Source organism: Mixophyes fleayi, chromosome 11 (genome assembly GCF_038048845.1).
Source record: "Mixophyes fleayi isolate aMixFle1 chromosome 11, aMixFle1.hap1, whole genome shotgun sequence".
Classification (NCBI taxonomy): Eukaryota; Metazoa; Chordata; class Amphibia; order Anura; family Limnodynastidae; genus Mixophyes; species Mixophyes fleayi.
The window spans coordinates 90,087,150-90,103,557 of record NC_134412.1 but is presented as its reverse complement, the minus strand read 5'-3'; the positions used below and the strand labels follow the sequence as shown (position 1 = coordinate 90,103,557).

General features: G+C 36.4%; 2 protein-coding genes across 2 annotated transcripts; both read right to left on the bottom strand.

Moving 5' to 3' along the window:
* Positions 1–4,115: 4,115 nt before the first annotated feature.
* On the bottom strand, positions 4,116–5,636 carry LOC142107827 (indolethylamine N-methyltransferase-like). The gene is made up of 3 exons (XM_075191450.1): positions 5,457–5,636; positions 4,936–5,143; positions 4,116–4,741 (listed from the first exon to the last, which is right to left on the bottom strand). Exons 1-3 carry the CDS (start codon positions 5,599–5,601, stop codon positions 4,315–4,317), a joined length of 780 nt encoding a protein of 259 aa, XP_075047551.1. The 5' UTR covers positions 5,602–5,636; the 3' UTR covers positions 4,116–4,314.
* Positions 5,637–8,087: 2,451 nt separating this feature from the next.
* On the bottom strand, positions 8,088–15,512 carry LOC142106690 (nicotinamide N-methyltransferase-like). Its single transcript, XM_075189674.1, has 4 exons — positions 15,386–15,512; positions 9,230–9,424; positions 8,709–8,916; positions 8,088–8,514 (listed from the first exon to the last, which is right to left on the bottom strand). The coding sequence occupies exons 1-4, from the start codon at positions 15,510–15,512 to the stop codon at positions 8,088–8,090; spliced, it is 957 nt and encodes a 318-aa protein (XP_075045775.1).
* Positions 15,513–16,408: the final 896 nt, after the last annotated feature.

Sequence of the window (16,408 nt, the reverse complement as noted above, 5' to 3'; positions counted from 1 at the left end):
AAATCTATATGTTCACACTGCACATAGCTGTGGAACAATGAGGTTATCCCTGCACACTAAATAAGGTTCTCATCTTAGAACCATGCAATATATCTGAGGATAAAATCTATCCTGAATACAAACCTGCTGCCAATGCAATGTGCAACTGCTCCATAATAAATACCAATGATTCCTCTTCAAACACACTGCTTTCCTCAAAATAACTGTGAAGAAACGAGTGTGATAACCCTGTAACCATCCTGTCTCTCACATAATGTGGATTATAGCAAATACTTTTATAGCCCTTGCTTTTGTTCCCCAGCTCAACAGACTACAACTGCATTGTCTAATTACATGTGGAAAAGGGGATAATGTAGCTCATTGTAAATATATTATTTATTGTATATTGATGATGTGGCAGTGAGGTTATTATTCATTGTCCTTAAAGTGAAGCTACAGAGGTTATGGGTAGGGATTAGGTTGCAAGATGCTGGAGTGGGAAAACTAATTAGTGTCCATCGTTCTCACCAGACTAATCGAGACAGGCCATCTAGCAGGGTAGGTTCTGTGGAAGGACAGCTCATATTCACTCCCCTCTCCAACCCCCCCTAGTCCAGCACTGACCAATTGTTAAGAAGAATAGACCCAGGGGTTTGCCCAGGGAGGGGAAAAGACTGTGATAATTAGACCCTAGAGATAACGAGCCACTCCAAGGGGGAGGTAGTGTTCATTCTGGGATTTCATTCATGGAAGGTGCAAGTTCTGGTTTTGGGTTGTCATTGAGTCTACATATGCATATTGATGACCCATGATCCATGTCTGGACAGCCAGGAGACTGTAGCTCCTTAAGCTGGTGGGTAAGGGACAGATGATGTGGTAAACCTGCCTGGCATTTATTTACCATGTGTACATAATAATCTAGTGATTGTTTTTATTACAATAAATGTAATACTTTACTTTTTAATTGCATTTGCCTGAGTGATTATACGAATCCTAGATGGTACTGGTTAGACTTCCCTGGCATAGTGAGGCACCCGTGGATGGCCAGCCAGCCTCTAGTGGGTAGCATTGGGCCAGAAGACCCGGTATCTTCACAATAACATTTAAGGAAGTCCCTGGAATCCATCCCATGCAGATTGAAGAACTTGAGAGGTTTGGGATCCATTCTCTTGTATTCTGGCACACAGGATGAGCCTCTGATCTGTAACTTCAGCCCTATAGTAACATGTCTGGCTGTTTTGTTTATATTTATCATTCTCCTATTTACATTAACTCTCATTAGAATAGTCACAAACGCAGCTGACTATAAATTCATCAATATGTGCTGAAATCTTATCGCACAATGATTAATGATGTTTAAATATTTGACCAACTCAGGACTCAGGTGATACTGTCATGATGCTACAAGCTATGAATCTTTAGTATTTATCTTCTTTTTATAATGTTAATACCAACGTACCAATGGCTCATCTCCAAACACACTTTTATCCTCAAAGTAATATTTAAGGAAGTCCCTGGAATCCATTCCATGCAGATGATAGAACTTGAGAGGTCTGGGATCCATTCTCTTCTCTTCTGTCACACGGAGTACCTGGAGGAAACACACAAACTTGAAGGGAACATACATACTCCACACAGATAGTGCTTCCAACAGAATCGAGCTCATGACTGAAGCATTGTGAGTCAGCAATGCTAAACTTTGTGCTGACCAGCATTGTGTCCAGTGACCAGGTAATTTTAGGTTAGTTTGTGCCCTTTGTCTGTATATATAGTGTAATAGAATGGTATTATGAACATGTCTAGTGGTCAGGTCAGGTTGGAGGTGTAGTGTGCTATGTCTGTAGATGGTTTAATAGATTAGTACTATAATATTGTCCAGAGACAGGTAATGTTAAGGGCTGTACTGTACAATGTCTGTATAAAGGCTAATAACATTTTATTGTGATCATATCTGGTGGTCATATCATGGTAATATATATAATCTCTTATGTCTTAATCGAATATAATAATAAAATAATTGCATTATAATTATATTCAGTGGTCAGCTTTTGTTATATTGGTGTAGTGTTTCACTGTGAATACACTATTTGACTGTGGTTTATAAACCAGCCCTTTATTGCATTTCAATGTTGTTTGAAGCATAGACTTTAGTGTAGTGTTACTTGTAAACATGAGAACCTGTGGCAGTGGGTTGCAAGCTTAAATGTTTTGATCAAAATATAAACTGATATCTCATACTTTTTTCTTACTAGATACATACAGAGTGAGTCAGAAATCATATATAAGTATATTCTACAACCATTTTATCATGGTGCAATTCCTTATAGAATTATATATGCTTCTTAATGTTTTATCCATCATTGGACAGACCATGTTGAATCTGTGAGATTTTAAATAATTGCATTATAATTATATACAGTGGTCAGGTTTTGTTATTTTTGTGTAGTGTACTGTAGTCAGATCATGATGAGTATATGGAATGTCTTATGTATTTATGTAATATGAAAGGATTGCATTATGATCCTGTCAGGCAGTCATGTTGGGGCTTGTAGTGTTCTTTGACTGTATAGAGTCTAATAGATTTGCATCTTGTCAAGTGATCAGGTTCAAGTTGGGTTAGTATAGTATTATATATCTGTATAGAGTATAAGAGCTAATGTTACAAATTTTTATTCACAATCTCTATGTTTTACAGTCAGATAATTTTTCTTTTAAACTGTACAAGTCTCACTGATAAAGATTCAATTAAAGACTCTCTTTCTACTAACATCCGAATTTGATGGGCTGTGTTTTCCTGTGTACTTTCTGTTACACTCTGATGTTCCTTTATGCATTATCTTAATGGCTTCATTAATTGGTGAACTAATGTAAGTTTTTTGATTTAACAAATTCTTGCTCTCTTTGCTACAGTCAGACTGCTTTTGTGCTCTTCTTTCAGTTTATTTCACTATTTCTCTTTCTTGACAATGCTTCTGTCAGGTCCCCTGCTAAATTATCCGTTATCTCAGGAAAACTTGCCTGTTTTTGTCATCAGAACTTCTCTCTAATCACCCTGAAACTGCTGTTTAGGATCAGAGCTATTTTCCCAAGTGACACAATCACTAATGTTGTGTATGAATGGTATTGATTAAGGCGATAAACAGTCTTTGATGTAATATAGATGTTTATTCAGTACAGGTTACAGCGTGGATGTCATAAAGGTGTCAGAATCAGCGGAGATTTTCTAACGTGCAGAGTCGATTTTTTGTATTCGTATCTTTTATACCCTAAACTACATAATGATCTCCTTAAGCCAATCAGATCCTTCTTAATTACGTATAATGTTTATTTCAGCACTTTTGATATAATTCCAAGTTTTATTTAGACATTGACCAGGTGTCACGCTATTTCTTTATCTGGCTTTATCAGACTTATTTTGCTGACATTTTTCTATTTCTACCCCTTATCCTCTCTATACTACTCATTCCTGAAGTTCGGCCCTCATCCTGCTATTCATTTTATGACATTGACCGCATAATTTATTGTTTTGTTTTTTATCAGACTAGGTCACGTAAACCTTGGTAAGATAAGTAAATTATTTCTTAAAGTGCAAGTGTTAAAACATAATATTTTCTGTGCTTGTTAGTATGTTAATGCATATAATGAATACATTCTTTGATAATATGGATTATTGTTTATTATTATTTCCACACTTCGCTGCTAAAGACACAAAGATTCTTATGTCCAAACAAAATACCACTTAACCTCAATGTTGTTTGAAGCATAGACTTTAGTGTAGTGTTACTTGTATACATGAGAACCTGTGGCAGTGGGTTGCAAGCTTAAATGTTTTGATCAAAATATAAACTGATACCTCATACTTTTTTCTTACTAGATACATACAGAGTGAGTCAGAAATCATATATAAGTATATTCTACAACCATTTTATCATGGTGCAATTCCTTATAGAATTATATATGCTTCTTAATGTTTTATCCATCATTGGACAGACCATGTTGAATTTATTATTCTATTCATTAAATTGCCCTCACCTCCTGCTATTGAATGAAAACCACAAAATCAAAATACTTTAGCAATACATTTATTATCATTTTGAATGATTTAGAATTACTTTATTATAATTTTGGATGATTTATATATTTCATTATGAATGAGAAAAAATAATCAACATTTATTGACAATTAATGTTAGCTTATCCAAACTGTAACTGTTTTGCACGATAAGAGCTTTATGCAAGACTTAATAAATGCTTGAGGGCTATATCTAACGTAGACTGGCAGCTATTAAGAAGCTTTTGAGGGAATCATCCAGCCGATGGTCACTAATCACACATTCTAAACATTCCCTTTGACAGCAGTAAGGACAATTATTTGCTTATAATCTGTGAGATCACTCTCTACTTTTCTTTCAAGTACTTTACAGGAAAGAATTACAAATCGTTCATCAGTGAGGGTCTTTCTTATAAAACTTTCATCACAGGTAAACACATGTAGCCTTTCTTTACCAGCTGTGTAATATGTGCTGTTTAGGCACCCAATTAGTATAAAGTACCCCCCAGGTTTAATCAGCTTTGCCATTTTTCTCAGGTTTTTGATGTAATCATTTTGGTTGTGACAAATTGTTTCCAGGAACCATGCTGTGAGCAGGCAGTCGGCTTTTGGTAACACCACCGGATCTGTGAGATTTTCTTTCTTGAGGTCAAATTTCACAATGTATTTAATTGAATTCTTTAACTTTTCATCTTTTTCTTGTTCTTGATCCCTAAGTAGATAACATTATATAATAGAGTATGTATTAGTGTTTTTTCTTTTACCTCATCCACAAAATGTGTCTTACAAAGTACATTCACTTTACTTGTAGCTCCCATTAACGGAGTTATTATTTACGTAACATTTTGTTATAGTTTTCCTTTAACTCATCCTCTATGATTTTCTATGTTTATAACAATATTTTACCTGATTCCTTGCAGCTGAGTCACAATCTTCGATGCATGACCCCAACTAAACGCTCCTGTACGGGTGTTCAGCCATTTGTTGAGTTCCAAAATGCAGGTGTCATATAATTTTAGTATCGTTATCTCTTTGAAAACATCAGAAACCGTATAGAGTTGATGAATGATGGATCCAAGACTGATGTCAATCAAAGTTTGTCCTTTAATATTAGCTGCAGAGAAAGAATCACATAAGAAAAAATGCAATTTATTCTAGAATTAAAGTGAGTTAAGGACAGGGGAAGATAATGTGTATCCCAGCAGTGGTCACATATTGAAACCGATTGCATGATGGATGTTTTCTGGCAATCATTAAGCAAATCACTATTGATATCGATGAAAGGTTTAGTCTAACAATCTCTATAATCTATCTGTTCACATTGCACATAGCTGTGGATCAATGAGGTTATCCCTGCACACTAAATAAGGTTCTCATCTTAGAACCATGCAATATATCTGTGGACAAAATCTATCCTGAATACAAACCTTCTGCCAATGCAATGTGCAACTGCTCCATAACAAATACCAATCCTTCCTTTTCAAACACACCGTTTTCCTCAAAATAACATTTAAGGAAGTCCCTGGAATCCATCCCATGCAGGTGATAGAACTTGAGAGGTTTGGGATCCATTCTCTTGTCTTCTGTCACACAGGATGAGCCTCTGATCTGTAACTCCAGCCCTATAATAACATGTCTGGCTGTTCTGTTTATATTCATCATGCTCCTATTTACATTAACCCTCATTAGAATAGTCTAAAACGCAGCTGACTATAAATTCATCAATATGTGCTAAAATCTTATCACACAATGATTAATGATGTTTAAATATTTGACCAACTCAGGTGATACTGTCATGATGTTCAAACTATGAATCTTTAGTATTTATCTTCTTTTTATAATGTTAATACCAATGTACCAATGGCTCATCTCCAAACACACTTTTATCCTCAAAGTAATAATTAAAGAAGTCCCTGGAATCCATTCCATGCAGATGATAGAACTTGAAAGGTTTGGGATCCATTCTCTTCTCTTCTGTCACACGGAGTACCTGGAGGAAACTCACACAACTTTGGAGGGAACATACATACTCCACACAGATAGTGCTCCCAACAGAATCGAGCTCATGACTGAAGCATTGTGAGTCAGCAATGCTAAACTTTGTGCTGACCAGCATTGTGTCCAGTGACCAGGTAATTTTAGGTTAGTTTGTGCCCTTTGTCTGTATGTATAGTGTAATAGAATGGTATTATGAACATGTCTAGTGGTCAGGTCATGTTGGAGGTGTAGTGTGCTATGTCTGTAGATGGTTTAATACAGGGGTGTCCAACCTTTTAGCTTCCCTGGGCCACATTGGAAGACGACGAGTTGGTTTGGGCCGCACATAAGATGCACTAACAATAACGATAGCTGAGCATCCAAAAAACCATAGAAACCATAGTTAACATATATATATGAGAAAAAAAGTGATATATATATATATATAAATATATATATATATCACTTTTTTTTCAAATCCCCCTATACTTACCTTTCAATCGCCCTGTTTAAAAAATCCTCTCTAGTTATTATACTATAATCACTTTTTGTATTGTTTCGATGCAATATCAATAAAGTGTATTTATGCCAGGCATTGTATATCAGGGTGCCCTGACCAGGCCTGCGGTACCTGACATATACATCACTGTGACCCCAAACTGTGACCTGTTTTGCTAATTACACCACTATGTTAGTTAAGGGATAACAACTTATAATGGGCCAAAGAGAATAATATATAATGCCCCATTAGTATTACAAGTAGAAGTATGTAGCAGGGAGATAAGGTCCATGATGCTCCAGGACCAGGTGACTTTTATTCACTGGTCAGCGTCCCTTGAAATAATAAAAAAAATCCCCGTTAACTTACCTTTTAATCGGCTTGTTCTCCTGTCCTCTTCTCTTCTTTTCTCCAATTCTGTGCTGCTGATTGTTCTTCTCACGTGGGTGACTCCTCTGTGCTGCACTCCGCAATGGATGTTGGGCGTGATGACATCACGCCCGACATTCACTGCGAGCACCGCACGGAGGAGGAGACAAGGGAGGGAGCCGGAGTACCAGCTGACGTGACCGCAAGGTAAGTATTTTCTTTTCTTTTTTTTCCAGGATTTTTTTTCCATTAACAGTGCTGCCCCCTTGCCACAACCAAAACTCGTTCTGGGCCACATTTACAGGAGTGATGGGCCGCATGCAGCCCGCGGGCCATGGGTTGGACAACCCTGGTTTAATAGAATAGTACTATAATATTGTCCAGAGACAGGTAATGTTAAGGGGCGTACTGTACAATGTCTGTATAAAGGCTATTAACATTTTATTGTGATCATATCTGGTGGTCATATCATGGTAGGAAATATAATCTCTTTTGTCTTAACTGAATATAAAATAGTTGCATTATAATTATATTCAGTGGTCAGGTTTTGTTATATTGTTGTAGTGTTTCACTGTGGATACACTATTTGACTGTGGTTTATAAACCAGCCCTTTATTGCATTTCAATGTTGTTTGAAGCATAGACTTTAGTGTAGTGTTACTTGTAAACATGAGAACCTGTGGCAGTGGGTTGCAAGCTTAAATGTTTTGATCAAAATATAAACTGATACCTCATACTTTTTTCTTACTAGATACATACAGAGTGAGTCAGAAATCATATATAAGTATATTCTACAACCATTTTATCATGGTGCAATACCTTATAGAATTATATATGCTTCTTAATGTTTTTATCCATCATTGGACAGACCATGTTGAATTTATTATTCTATTCATTAAATTGCCCTCACCTCCTGCTATTGAATGAAAACCACAAAATCAAAATACTTTAGCAATACATTTATTATCATTTTGAATGATTTAGAATTACTTTATTATAATTTTGGATGATTTATATATTTCATTATGAATGAGAAAAAATAATCAACATTTATTGACAATTAATGTTAGCTTATCCAAACTGTAACTGTTTTGCATGATAAGAGCTTTATGCAAGACTTAATAAATGCTTGAGGTCTATATCTAACGTAGACTGGCAGCTATTGAGAAGCTTTTGAGGGAATCATCCAGCCAATGGGCACTAATCACACATTCTAAACATTCCCTTTGACAGCAGTAAGGACAATCAATTGCTTATAATCTGTGAGATTACTCTCTACTTTACTTTCAAGTACTTTACAGGAAAGTATTACAAATCGTTCATCAGTGAGGGTCTTCCTTATAAAACTTTCATCGCAGGTAAACATATGTAGCCTTTCTTTACCAGCTGTGTAATATGTGCCGTTTAAGCACCCAATTAGTATAAAGTACCCCCCAGGTTTAATCAGCTTTGCCATTTTTCTCAGGTTTTTGATGTAATCATTTTGGTTGTGACAAATCGCTTCCAGGAACCATGCTGTGAGCAGGCAGTCGGCTTGTGGTAACACCACCGGATCTGTGAGATTTTCTTTCTTGAGGTCAAATTTCACAATGTATTTAATTGAATTCTTTAACTTTTCATCTTTTTCTTGTTCTTGATCCCTAAGTAGATAACATTATATAATAGAGTATGTATTAGTGTTTTTTCTTTTACCTCATCCACAAAATGTGTCTTACAAAGTACATTCACTTTACTTGTAGCTCCCATTAACGGAGTTATTATTTACGTAACATTTTGTTATAGTTTTCCTTTAACTCATCCTCTATGATTTTCTATGTTTATAACAATATTTTACCTGATTCCTTGCAGCTGAGTCACAACCTTCGATGCATGACCCCAACTAAACGCTCCTGTACGGGTGTTCAGCCATTTGTTGAGTTCCAAAATGCAGGTGTCATATAATTTTAGTATCGTTATCTCTTTGAAAACATCAGAGACTGTATAGAGTTGATGAATGATGGATCCAAGACTGATGTCAATCAAAGTTTCTCCTTTAATATTAGCTGCAGAGAAAGAATCACATAAGAAAAAATGCAATTTATTGTAGAATTAAAGTGAGTTAAGGACAGGGGAAGATAATGTGTGTCCCAGCAGTGGTCACATATTGAAACCGATTGCATGATGGATGTTTTCTGGCAATCATTAAGCAAATCACTATTGATATTGATGAAAGGTTTAGTCTAACAATCTCTATAATCTATCTGTTCACATTGCACATAGCTGTGGAACAATGAGGTTATCCCTGCACGCTAAATAAAGTACTCATCTTAGAACCATGCAATATATCTGTAGGTAAAATCTATCCTGAATACAAACCTGCTGCCAATGCAATGTGCAACTGCTCCATAATAAATACCAATACTTCCTCTTCAAACACATTGTTTTCCTCAAAATAACATTTAAGGAAGTCCCTGGAATCCATCCCATGCAGGTGATAGGACTTGAGAGGTTTGGGATCCATTCTCTTGTCTTCTGTCACACAGGATGAGCCTCTGATCTGTAACTCCAGCCCTATAATAACATGTCTGGCTGTTCTGTTTATATTCATCATGCTCCTATTTACATTAACTCTCATTAGAATAGTCACAAACGCAGCTGACTATAAATTCATCAATATGTGCTGAAATCTTATCACACAATCATTAATGATGTTTAAATATTTGACCAACTCAGGTGATACTGTCATGATGTTCAAACTATGAATCTTTAGTATTTATCTTCTTTTTATAATGTTAATACCAATGTACCAATGGCTCATCTCCAAACACACTTTTATCCTCAAAGTAACATGTAAGAAAGTCCCTGGAATCCATCCCATGCAGATGATAGAACTTGAGATCCATTCTCTTCTCTTCTCTGACACGGAGTACCTGGAGGAAACTCACACAACTTTGGAGGAAACATACATACTCCACACAGATAGTGCTCCCATCAGAATCGAGCTCATGACTGAAGCTTTGTGAGTCAGCATTGCTAACCACTTTGCTGACCAGCATTGTGTCCAGTGGCCAGGTAATTTTAGGTTAGTTTGTGCCCTTTGTCTTTGTGTACAGTGTAATAGAATGGTATTATGAACATGTCTAGTGGTCAGGTCAGGTTGGAGGTGTAGTCTGCTACGTCTGTAGATGGTTTAATAGATTAGTACTATAATATTGTCTAGAGACAGGTAATGTTAAGGGCTGTACTGTACAATGTCTGTATAAAGGCTAATAACATTTTATTGTGATCATATCTGGTGATCATATCATGGTAGGATATATAATCTCTTATGTCTTAACTGAATATAAAATAATTGCATTATAATTATATTCAGTGGTCAGCTTTTGTTATATTGTTGTAGTGTTTCACTGTGAATAAGCTATTTGACTGTGGTTTATAAACCAGCCCTTTATTGCATTTCAATGTTGTTTGAAGCATAGACTTTAGTGTAGTGTTACTTGTAAACATGAGAACCTGTGGCAGTGGGTTGCAAGCTTAAATGTTTTGATCAAAATATAAACTGATACCTCATACTTTTTTCTTACTAGATACATACAGAGTGAGACAGAAATCATATATAAGTATATTCTACAACCTTTTTATCAAGGTGCAATTCCTTATAGAATTATATATGCTTCTTAATGTTTTTATCCATCATTGGTCAGACCATATTGAATTTGTTATTCAATTCATTAAATGCCCTCACCTCCTGGCATGGAATGAAAACCACAAAATCAAAATACTTTAGCAATACATTAATTATAATTTTGAATGATTTAGAATTAATTTATTATAATTTTGGATGACTTATTTATTTCAGTATGAATGAGAGAAAATAATCAACATTTATTGACAATTAATGTTAGCTTATCCAAACTGTAACTATTTTGCACGATAAGAGCTTTATGCAAGATTAGGGCTAAATCTAAGGTAAACTGGCAGCTATTGAGAAGCTTTTGAAGGAATCATCCAGCCAATCGGCACTAATCACATATTCTAAACATCCCCTTTGACAGCAGTAAGGACAATCAATTGCTTATAATCTGCGAGATTACTCTCTACTTTTCTTTCAAGTACTTTACAGGAAAGAATTACAAATCGTTCATCAGTGAGGGTCTTTCTTATAAAACTTTCATCACAGGTAAACACATGTAGTCTTTCTTTACCAGCTGTGTAATATGTGGCATTTAAGCACCCACTTAGAATAAGTACCCCCCAGGTTTAATCAGCTTTGCCATTTTTCTCAGGTTTTTGATGTAATTATTTTGGTTGTGACATATCGCATCCAGGAACCATGCTGTGAGCAGGCAGTCGGCTTGTGGTAACACCACCGGATCTGTGAGATTTTTTTTCTTGAGGTCAAATTTCACAATGTATTTAATTGAATTCTTTAACTTTTTATCTCTTTCTTGTTCTTGATCCCTAAGTAAATAACATTATATAATAGAGTATGTATTAGTGGTTTTTTTTTTACCTCATCCACAAATAGTGTCTTACAAAGTACATTCACTTTACTTGTAGCTCCCATTAACGGAGTTATTATTTAAGTAAAATTATGTTATAGTTTCCCTTTAACTCATCCTCTATGATTTTCTATGTTTATAACAATATTTTACCTGATTCCTTGCAGCTGAGTCACAATCTTCGATGCATGACCCCAACTAAAAGCTCCTGTACGGGTGTTCAGCCATTTGTTAAGTTCCAAAATGCAGGTGTCATTTCATTTTAGTATAGTTATCTCTTTGAAAACATCAGTGTCTGTATAGAGTTGATGAATGATGGATCCAAGACTGATGTCAATCAACGTTTGTGCTTTAATATTAGCTGCAGAGAAAGAATCACAAAAGAAAAAATGCAATATATTATAGAATTAAAGTGAGTTAAGGACAGGGGAAGATAATGTGTATCCCAGCAGTGGTCACACATTAAAATCAATTTCATAAGGGATGTTTCGCAACAATCATTAAGCAAATCACTATTGATATCGATAAAAGGTTTAGTCTAACATTCTCTAAAATCTATCTGTTCACATTGCAGATAGCTGTGGAACATTGAGGTTATCCCTGCATGCTAAATAAAGTACTCATTTTAGAACCATGCAATATATCTAAAGATAAAATCTATCCTGAATACAAACCTGCTGCCAATGCAATGTGCAACTGCTCCATAATAAATACTAATATTTCCTCTTCAAACACACCATTTTCCTCAAAATAACATTTAAGGAAGTCCCTGGAATCCATCCCATGCAGATGATAGGACTTCAGATGTTTGGGATCCATTCTCTTGTCTTCTGTCACACAGGATGAGCCTCTAATCTGTAACTCCAGTCCTATAGTAAGATGTCTGGCTGTTCTGTTTATATTCATCATTCTCCTATTTACATTAACTCTCATTAGGATGGTCACAAACGCAGCTGACTATAAATTCATCTTATCACACAATGATTAATGATGTTTAAATATTTGACCTACTCAGGTGATACTGTCATGATGTTACAAGCTATGAATAGTTAGTATTTATCTTCTTTTTATAATGTTAATACCAATGTACCAATGACTCAATTCCAAACACACTTTTATCCTCAAAGTAACATTTAAGGAAGTCCCTGGAATTCATCCCGTGCAGATGATAGAACTTGAGAGGTCTGGGATCAATTCTCTGGTCTTCTGTCACACAGCATGAGCCTGTCAACCCGTTTTCCTAAATGTCCCTTAATGTATTTTTTTGTTAAATCGATGAAGTCCAAAATAAATAGTCCAACCAATATTAATGAACAGGACCTATGCACTACCATCTCCGTTACTGATACCAAGATTTTAGCAACATGTAAGGAGCCTGGTATAGTATAGGACATCTCTGGATTTTTTATCCATTCTGACGCTGGTTTCAAGGACTAGTAAGGTTGGTTAAAACTGATACTAGTATCTGATTCGAACACACGGCTTTCTGCTTATGGATCAAGCATTACCAAGCAACCACTAATATTGGTTGGACTATTTCTTTTGGACTGTGTTTGGCAGCTCATTAATTCTATTTTAGTGTCATCATTGTTTGCCTATTAACTGAACATTTTATCTTGCAATTTTATTGGCTGAATCTGCAATATACACAAGTGTTGATTTTTAGTATAATAAATGTTTGACTGAATTTTACATTGATCCCATTAGCGATCTTTTAATCCACAGTGTGTTATTGGCCATACCTATAATGTCTTAATTTATTTTACGTTGTTCTTATTTATTGTTCTTTTAACAACCATCAACATCTTTACTACAGGCAATAGAGCGCTTACTTTATAATTTTATTATGGTATGGAAAATGTAAGTAAAAGGAATATAAAAGTTTTTCAATGAAGGCAATTTTTATTGATGAAAACCAACTGAATACAATGGAACAATAATAATCAACTCATATTACAACAAATGTCCACTTATTTACTGATTGCATATGTCGTGAACATAGAGAGCTTGCAGTTATTTAAAAGGGATAATTCATAACTGCAGTGTAAATAGGTGATATCAACTGAATCCATTGATAAGTTAACGTGTAAGATTTGCAGTCAGAGAGCCTGTTGTAAATGTATTGGATGGCTGTGCACACCCCAGTGTGAACAGATAGAAGTGGTACCTGGGGGGGGGGGGGGGGGGGGAGGTAAAAGGACTCCCGGGGTGAGATCTAGACTATTTGTGACACTTGAATAGACTTTTAGGTACCGCTCAGCATGTGGTCTGGCTCAATGAGGCCATGTGCTAACATAGCCTATATGTAATACTGTATAGAGAAAAATAATTCAGTTTTAAAATATGCCACTTAAAATCAATAAAAGTAGTGATCAACCATATATTTCTCAGTAGCATGATGAAGGGCAGCTCATATGTTAAATTAAGAATTCTACCCCACAGAGAAATGAAGAAAAGGAGTGTAAGCTGTGCGAAAGCACTGTACTTAGGCGTGTTTGATATCAAAAGATGGACAAAGTCATAGGGGATTTATTAATGATAAAATTGGATCGATGTAACGCTGTCCAGAAAAAATATATCACAAAGTAGAATTGGTTAGTAAATCAGACAACATGTAAATTTGGTTTGAAAAAGTGTCCCAGGACACAACCCCCGATTAGCATTAAACGCCGCCCCTGTGAAAACCATCTCATTTCATGTTGCTTAAAAACCTGTGTTCTGAAGAAAAAAACTGTCTGTTTCTGGGGGATCAATCTAATTGAAGGACTGTCCATATTTCCTGCCTGCCCCAGGCATACAGATTATTATTTGTAAGTAATGCTCTGTACTTTCATCCCATTTGTTTTTATAACTGTTTGCAATTTTTTATTTGTATGTCAAATCTTTATCTAATTGTTTTTGTTATCTGTAAGCATTGTACTTTTTGTATATTAAATCTAAAATTTAATAGTTCTGTCCTTTTTGCTCTCAACAAATCCATTGCCTGTTTAGAAGAGATAGGTTGCTTGGCTGGGTTAATTCTTTAGATACCAGAGTGAGAAGAGTTAACTATTTAGCTACCGGTGCACAGAGTGTGCACAATTGGGTGATTAAGTCATAGGCTTGCTTTGGGCCTTATTCGTAGCTGGTGGCAGTTGTTGAGAGGTGTAAAGCCTGCGTTTGTGTTGGGACGGGATCAGCGAAATCTGTAGCCCTGGAGAAAGAGGTGAGTGTTAGATTGGGACTGGAATCATGTGTTTCCTTACAGTAAGCTTCCAAGTCACAAGTGCGCGAAGTGCGGTTTGTGACTGATAAAGGGGTTCACGAGCGGTTTCCTGACAGAATAGAGTTGATATATTGTATGACTGTTAGAATATAAGATAAGATATTTAATCAGGGAGTAGCTAGAGGGGCTTATCCCTGACAGTATACCTCTTGAAAAATATCAATAACAATATTAAATCAAAAACAACACACGCAGAACAATAAAACCCTGTAACCTCTGTCAGTCTATGTACATTGACATTTTGAGTGTTAAACTCCTGCATATGACTCCACAGCCAGTCTCCAGAAAGATGGTCCTATTTGCCAGTCACTCTGAGCTTCCCTTAACTGCCCAATTGTAGATAACCGTGTCTCCTGTAAAAAGAACACATCCGCATCCAAATATTTCAGTTGGTCATAGACTGCATGCCTAGTTTGCCTGACCTTAATGCTATTCACATTACTGGAGATCACTCATAAAGAAAAATCTGCCATTATAGCGAGAGACAACAAGAGCAGCAAAAAAATGAGTCTCATCATTATAGGTCAGAGTCAGAGCCACCTTGCCGACTTCCCGGTTCCATATCGGACTCTACTTGCCCCTTCTCAGGAACAGACCTTCTTTTAGTTGGTGGTCATCTTCTGACTCTACATCACATTCCTGTGCCACTCTTTTCATCTCCTGCTCCAATTCTAATGCATCCAACCAACAGGCATCAGTATCCAACACCTTCAGGCTTATGAGAGGATTTATCTTTTTTCCTTCTCCTATTCCCTATACCCTTACTCTCTTCACAAACAGACAAAGTTGTAGAAGAAGATGGTTCAACTGGCTGTTGCTCAACCTGAAGAACCATTTCTGTTGGCTGTTGGCCACTTTCTGGCTGGTGACACTCTTGCCCTGTATCAGCCATCTCTGGCTAAACTTCCTGCTGTGTTAGTATTGACCCTGACAATAATGCCTCCTTTTCCAAACCCTCTTCTTCTACCACCAAATCCTCATCTGGAGAATCCTTACAAATGTTATGCCAGACATCTGGACAATCCTTATGGGGCTGGCCAATTCTTCCACATAAATTGCATCTAACATTCACACAAGTAGCACTTACATGGCCAACCTCACCGCACAGATTACACTTAAGGATTGTGCCAACACTGGCCACATGACCAGACTTCCCACATTTGAAACATGTCCTGGGCTGACCTGCATAAAAACATACCCCTCTCTCACGTCCAATAAAGAAAGAATTTAGAAGATAGTAGGTTACATGGTTATACTGCTGCAGTTTTACCAAAACCCTCCAACCACCAGTCCAGACACCATCAGTATCTTTATTCTTTGTCAGGTCTGACACTAGATCACAATGTCCTGGGGAGGTACTGCTTCATTCCAAAAAAATATTGTTACATTGACTGTGTCTGGCTTGGAGATTGGAATAAAACTAAACTTATTCCAACTATCTACATCCCTGAAGTTGCTGAAATTTGCCCAGAATCTCTCCAAATCAGACATAAGTTTAAAACTCACATCATACCCCTGTCTATCTGGTAGATTTATTACCAAAAATATGTTTGCTGGAACAAACCCCATCTGGTGACACAATAACTCTCGTATGACATATCTTCTGTCTGGCAACTCCTTTCTGGTACCTTTGTTCCTGAATCTGACCACATTCCTCCTCCTAAAAGCCTGACCTGTATAGTTCGTATTAGAACTAAATGATGGAGCCCCACGGCTCCATGCATTCCTAGGAGGAACCCGGCCAGATCCACTATTTCTATTATTTCCTTGTGTACTATTCTGTGTATG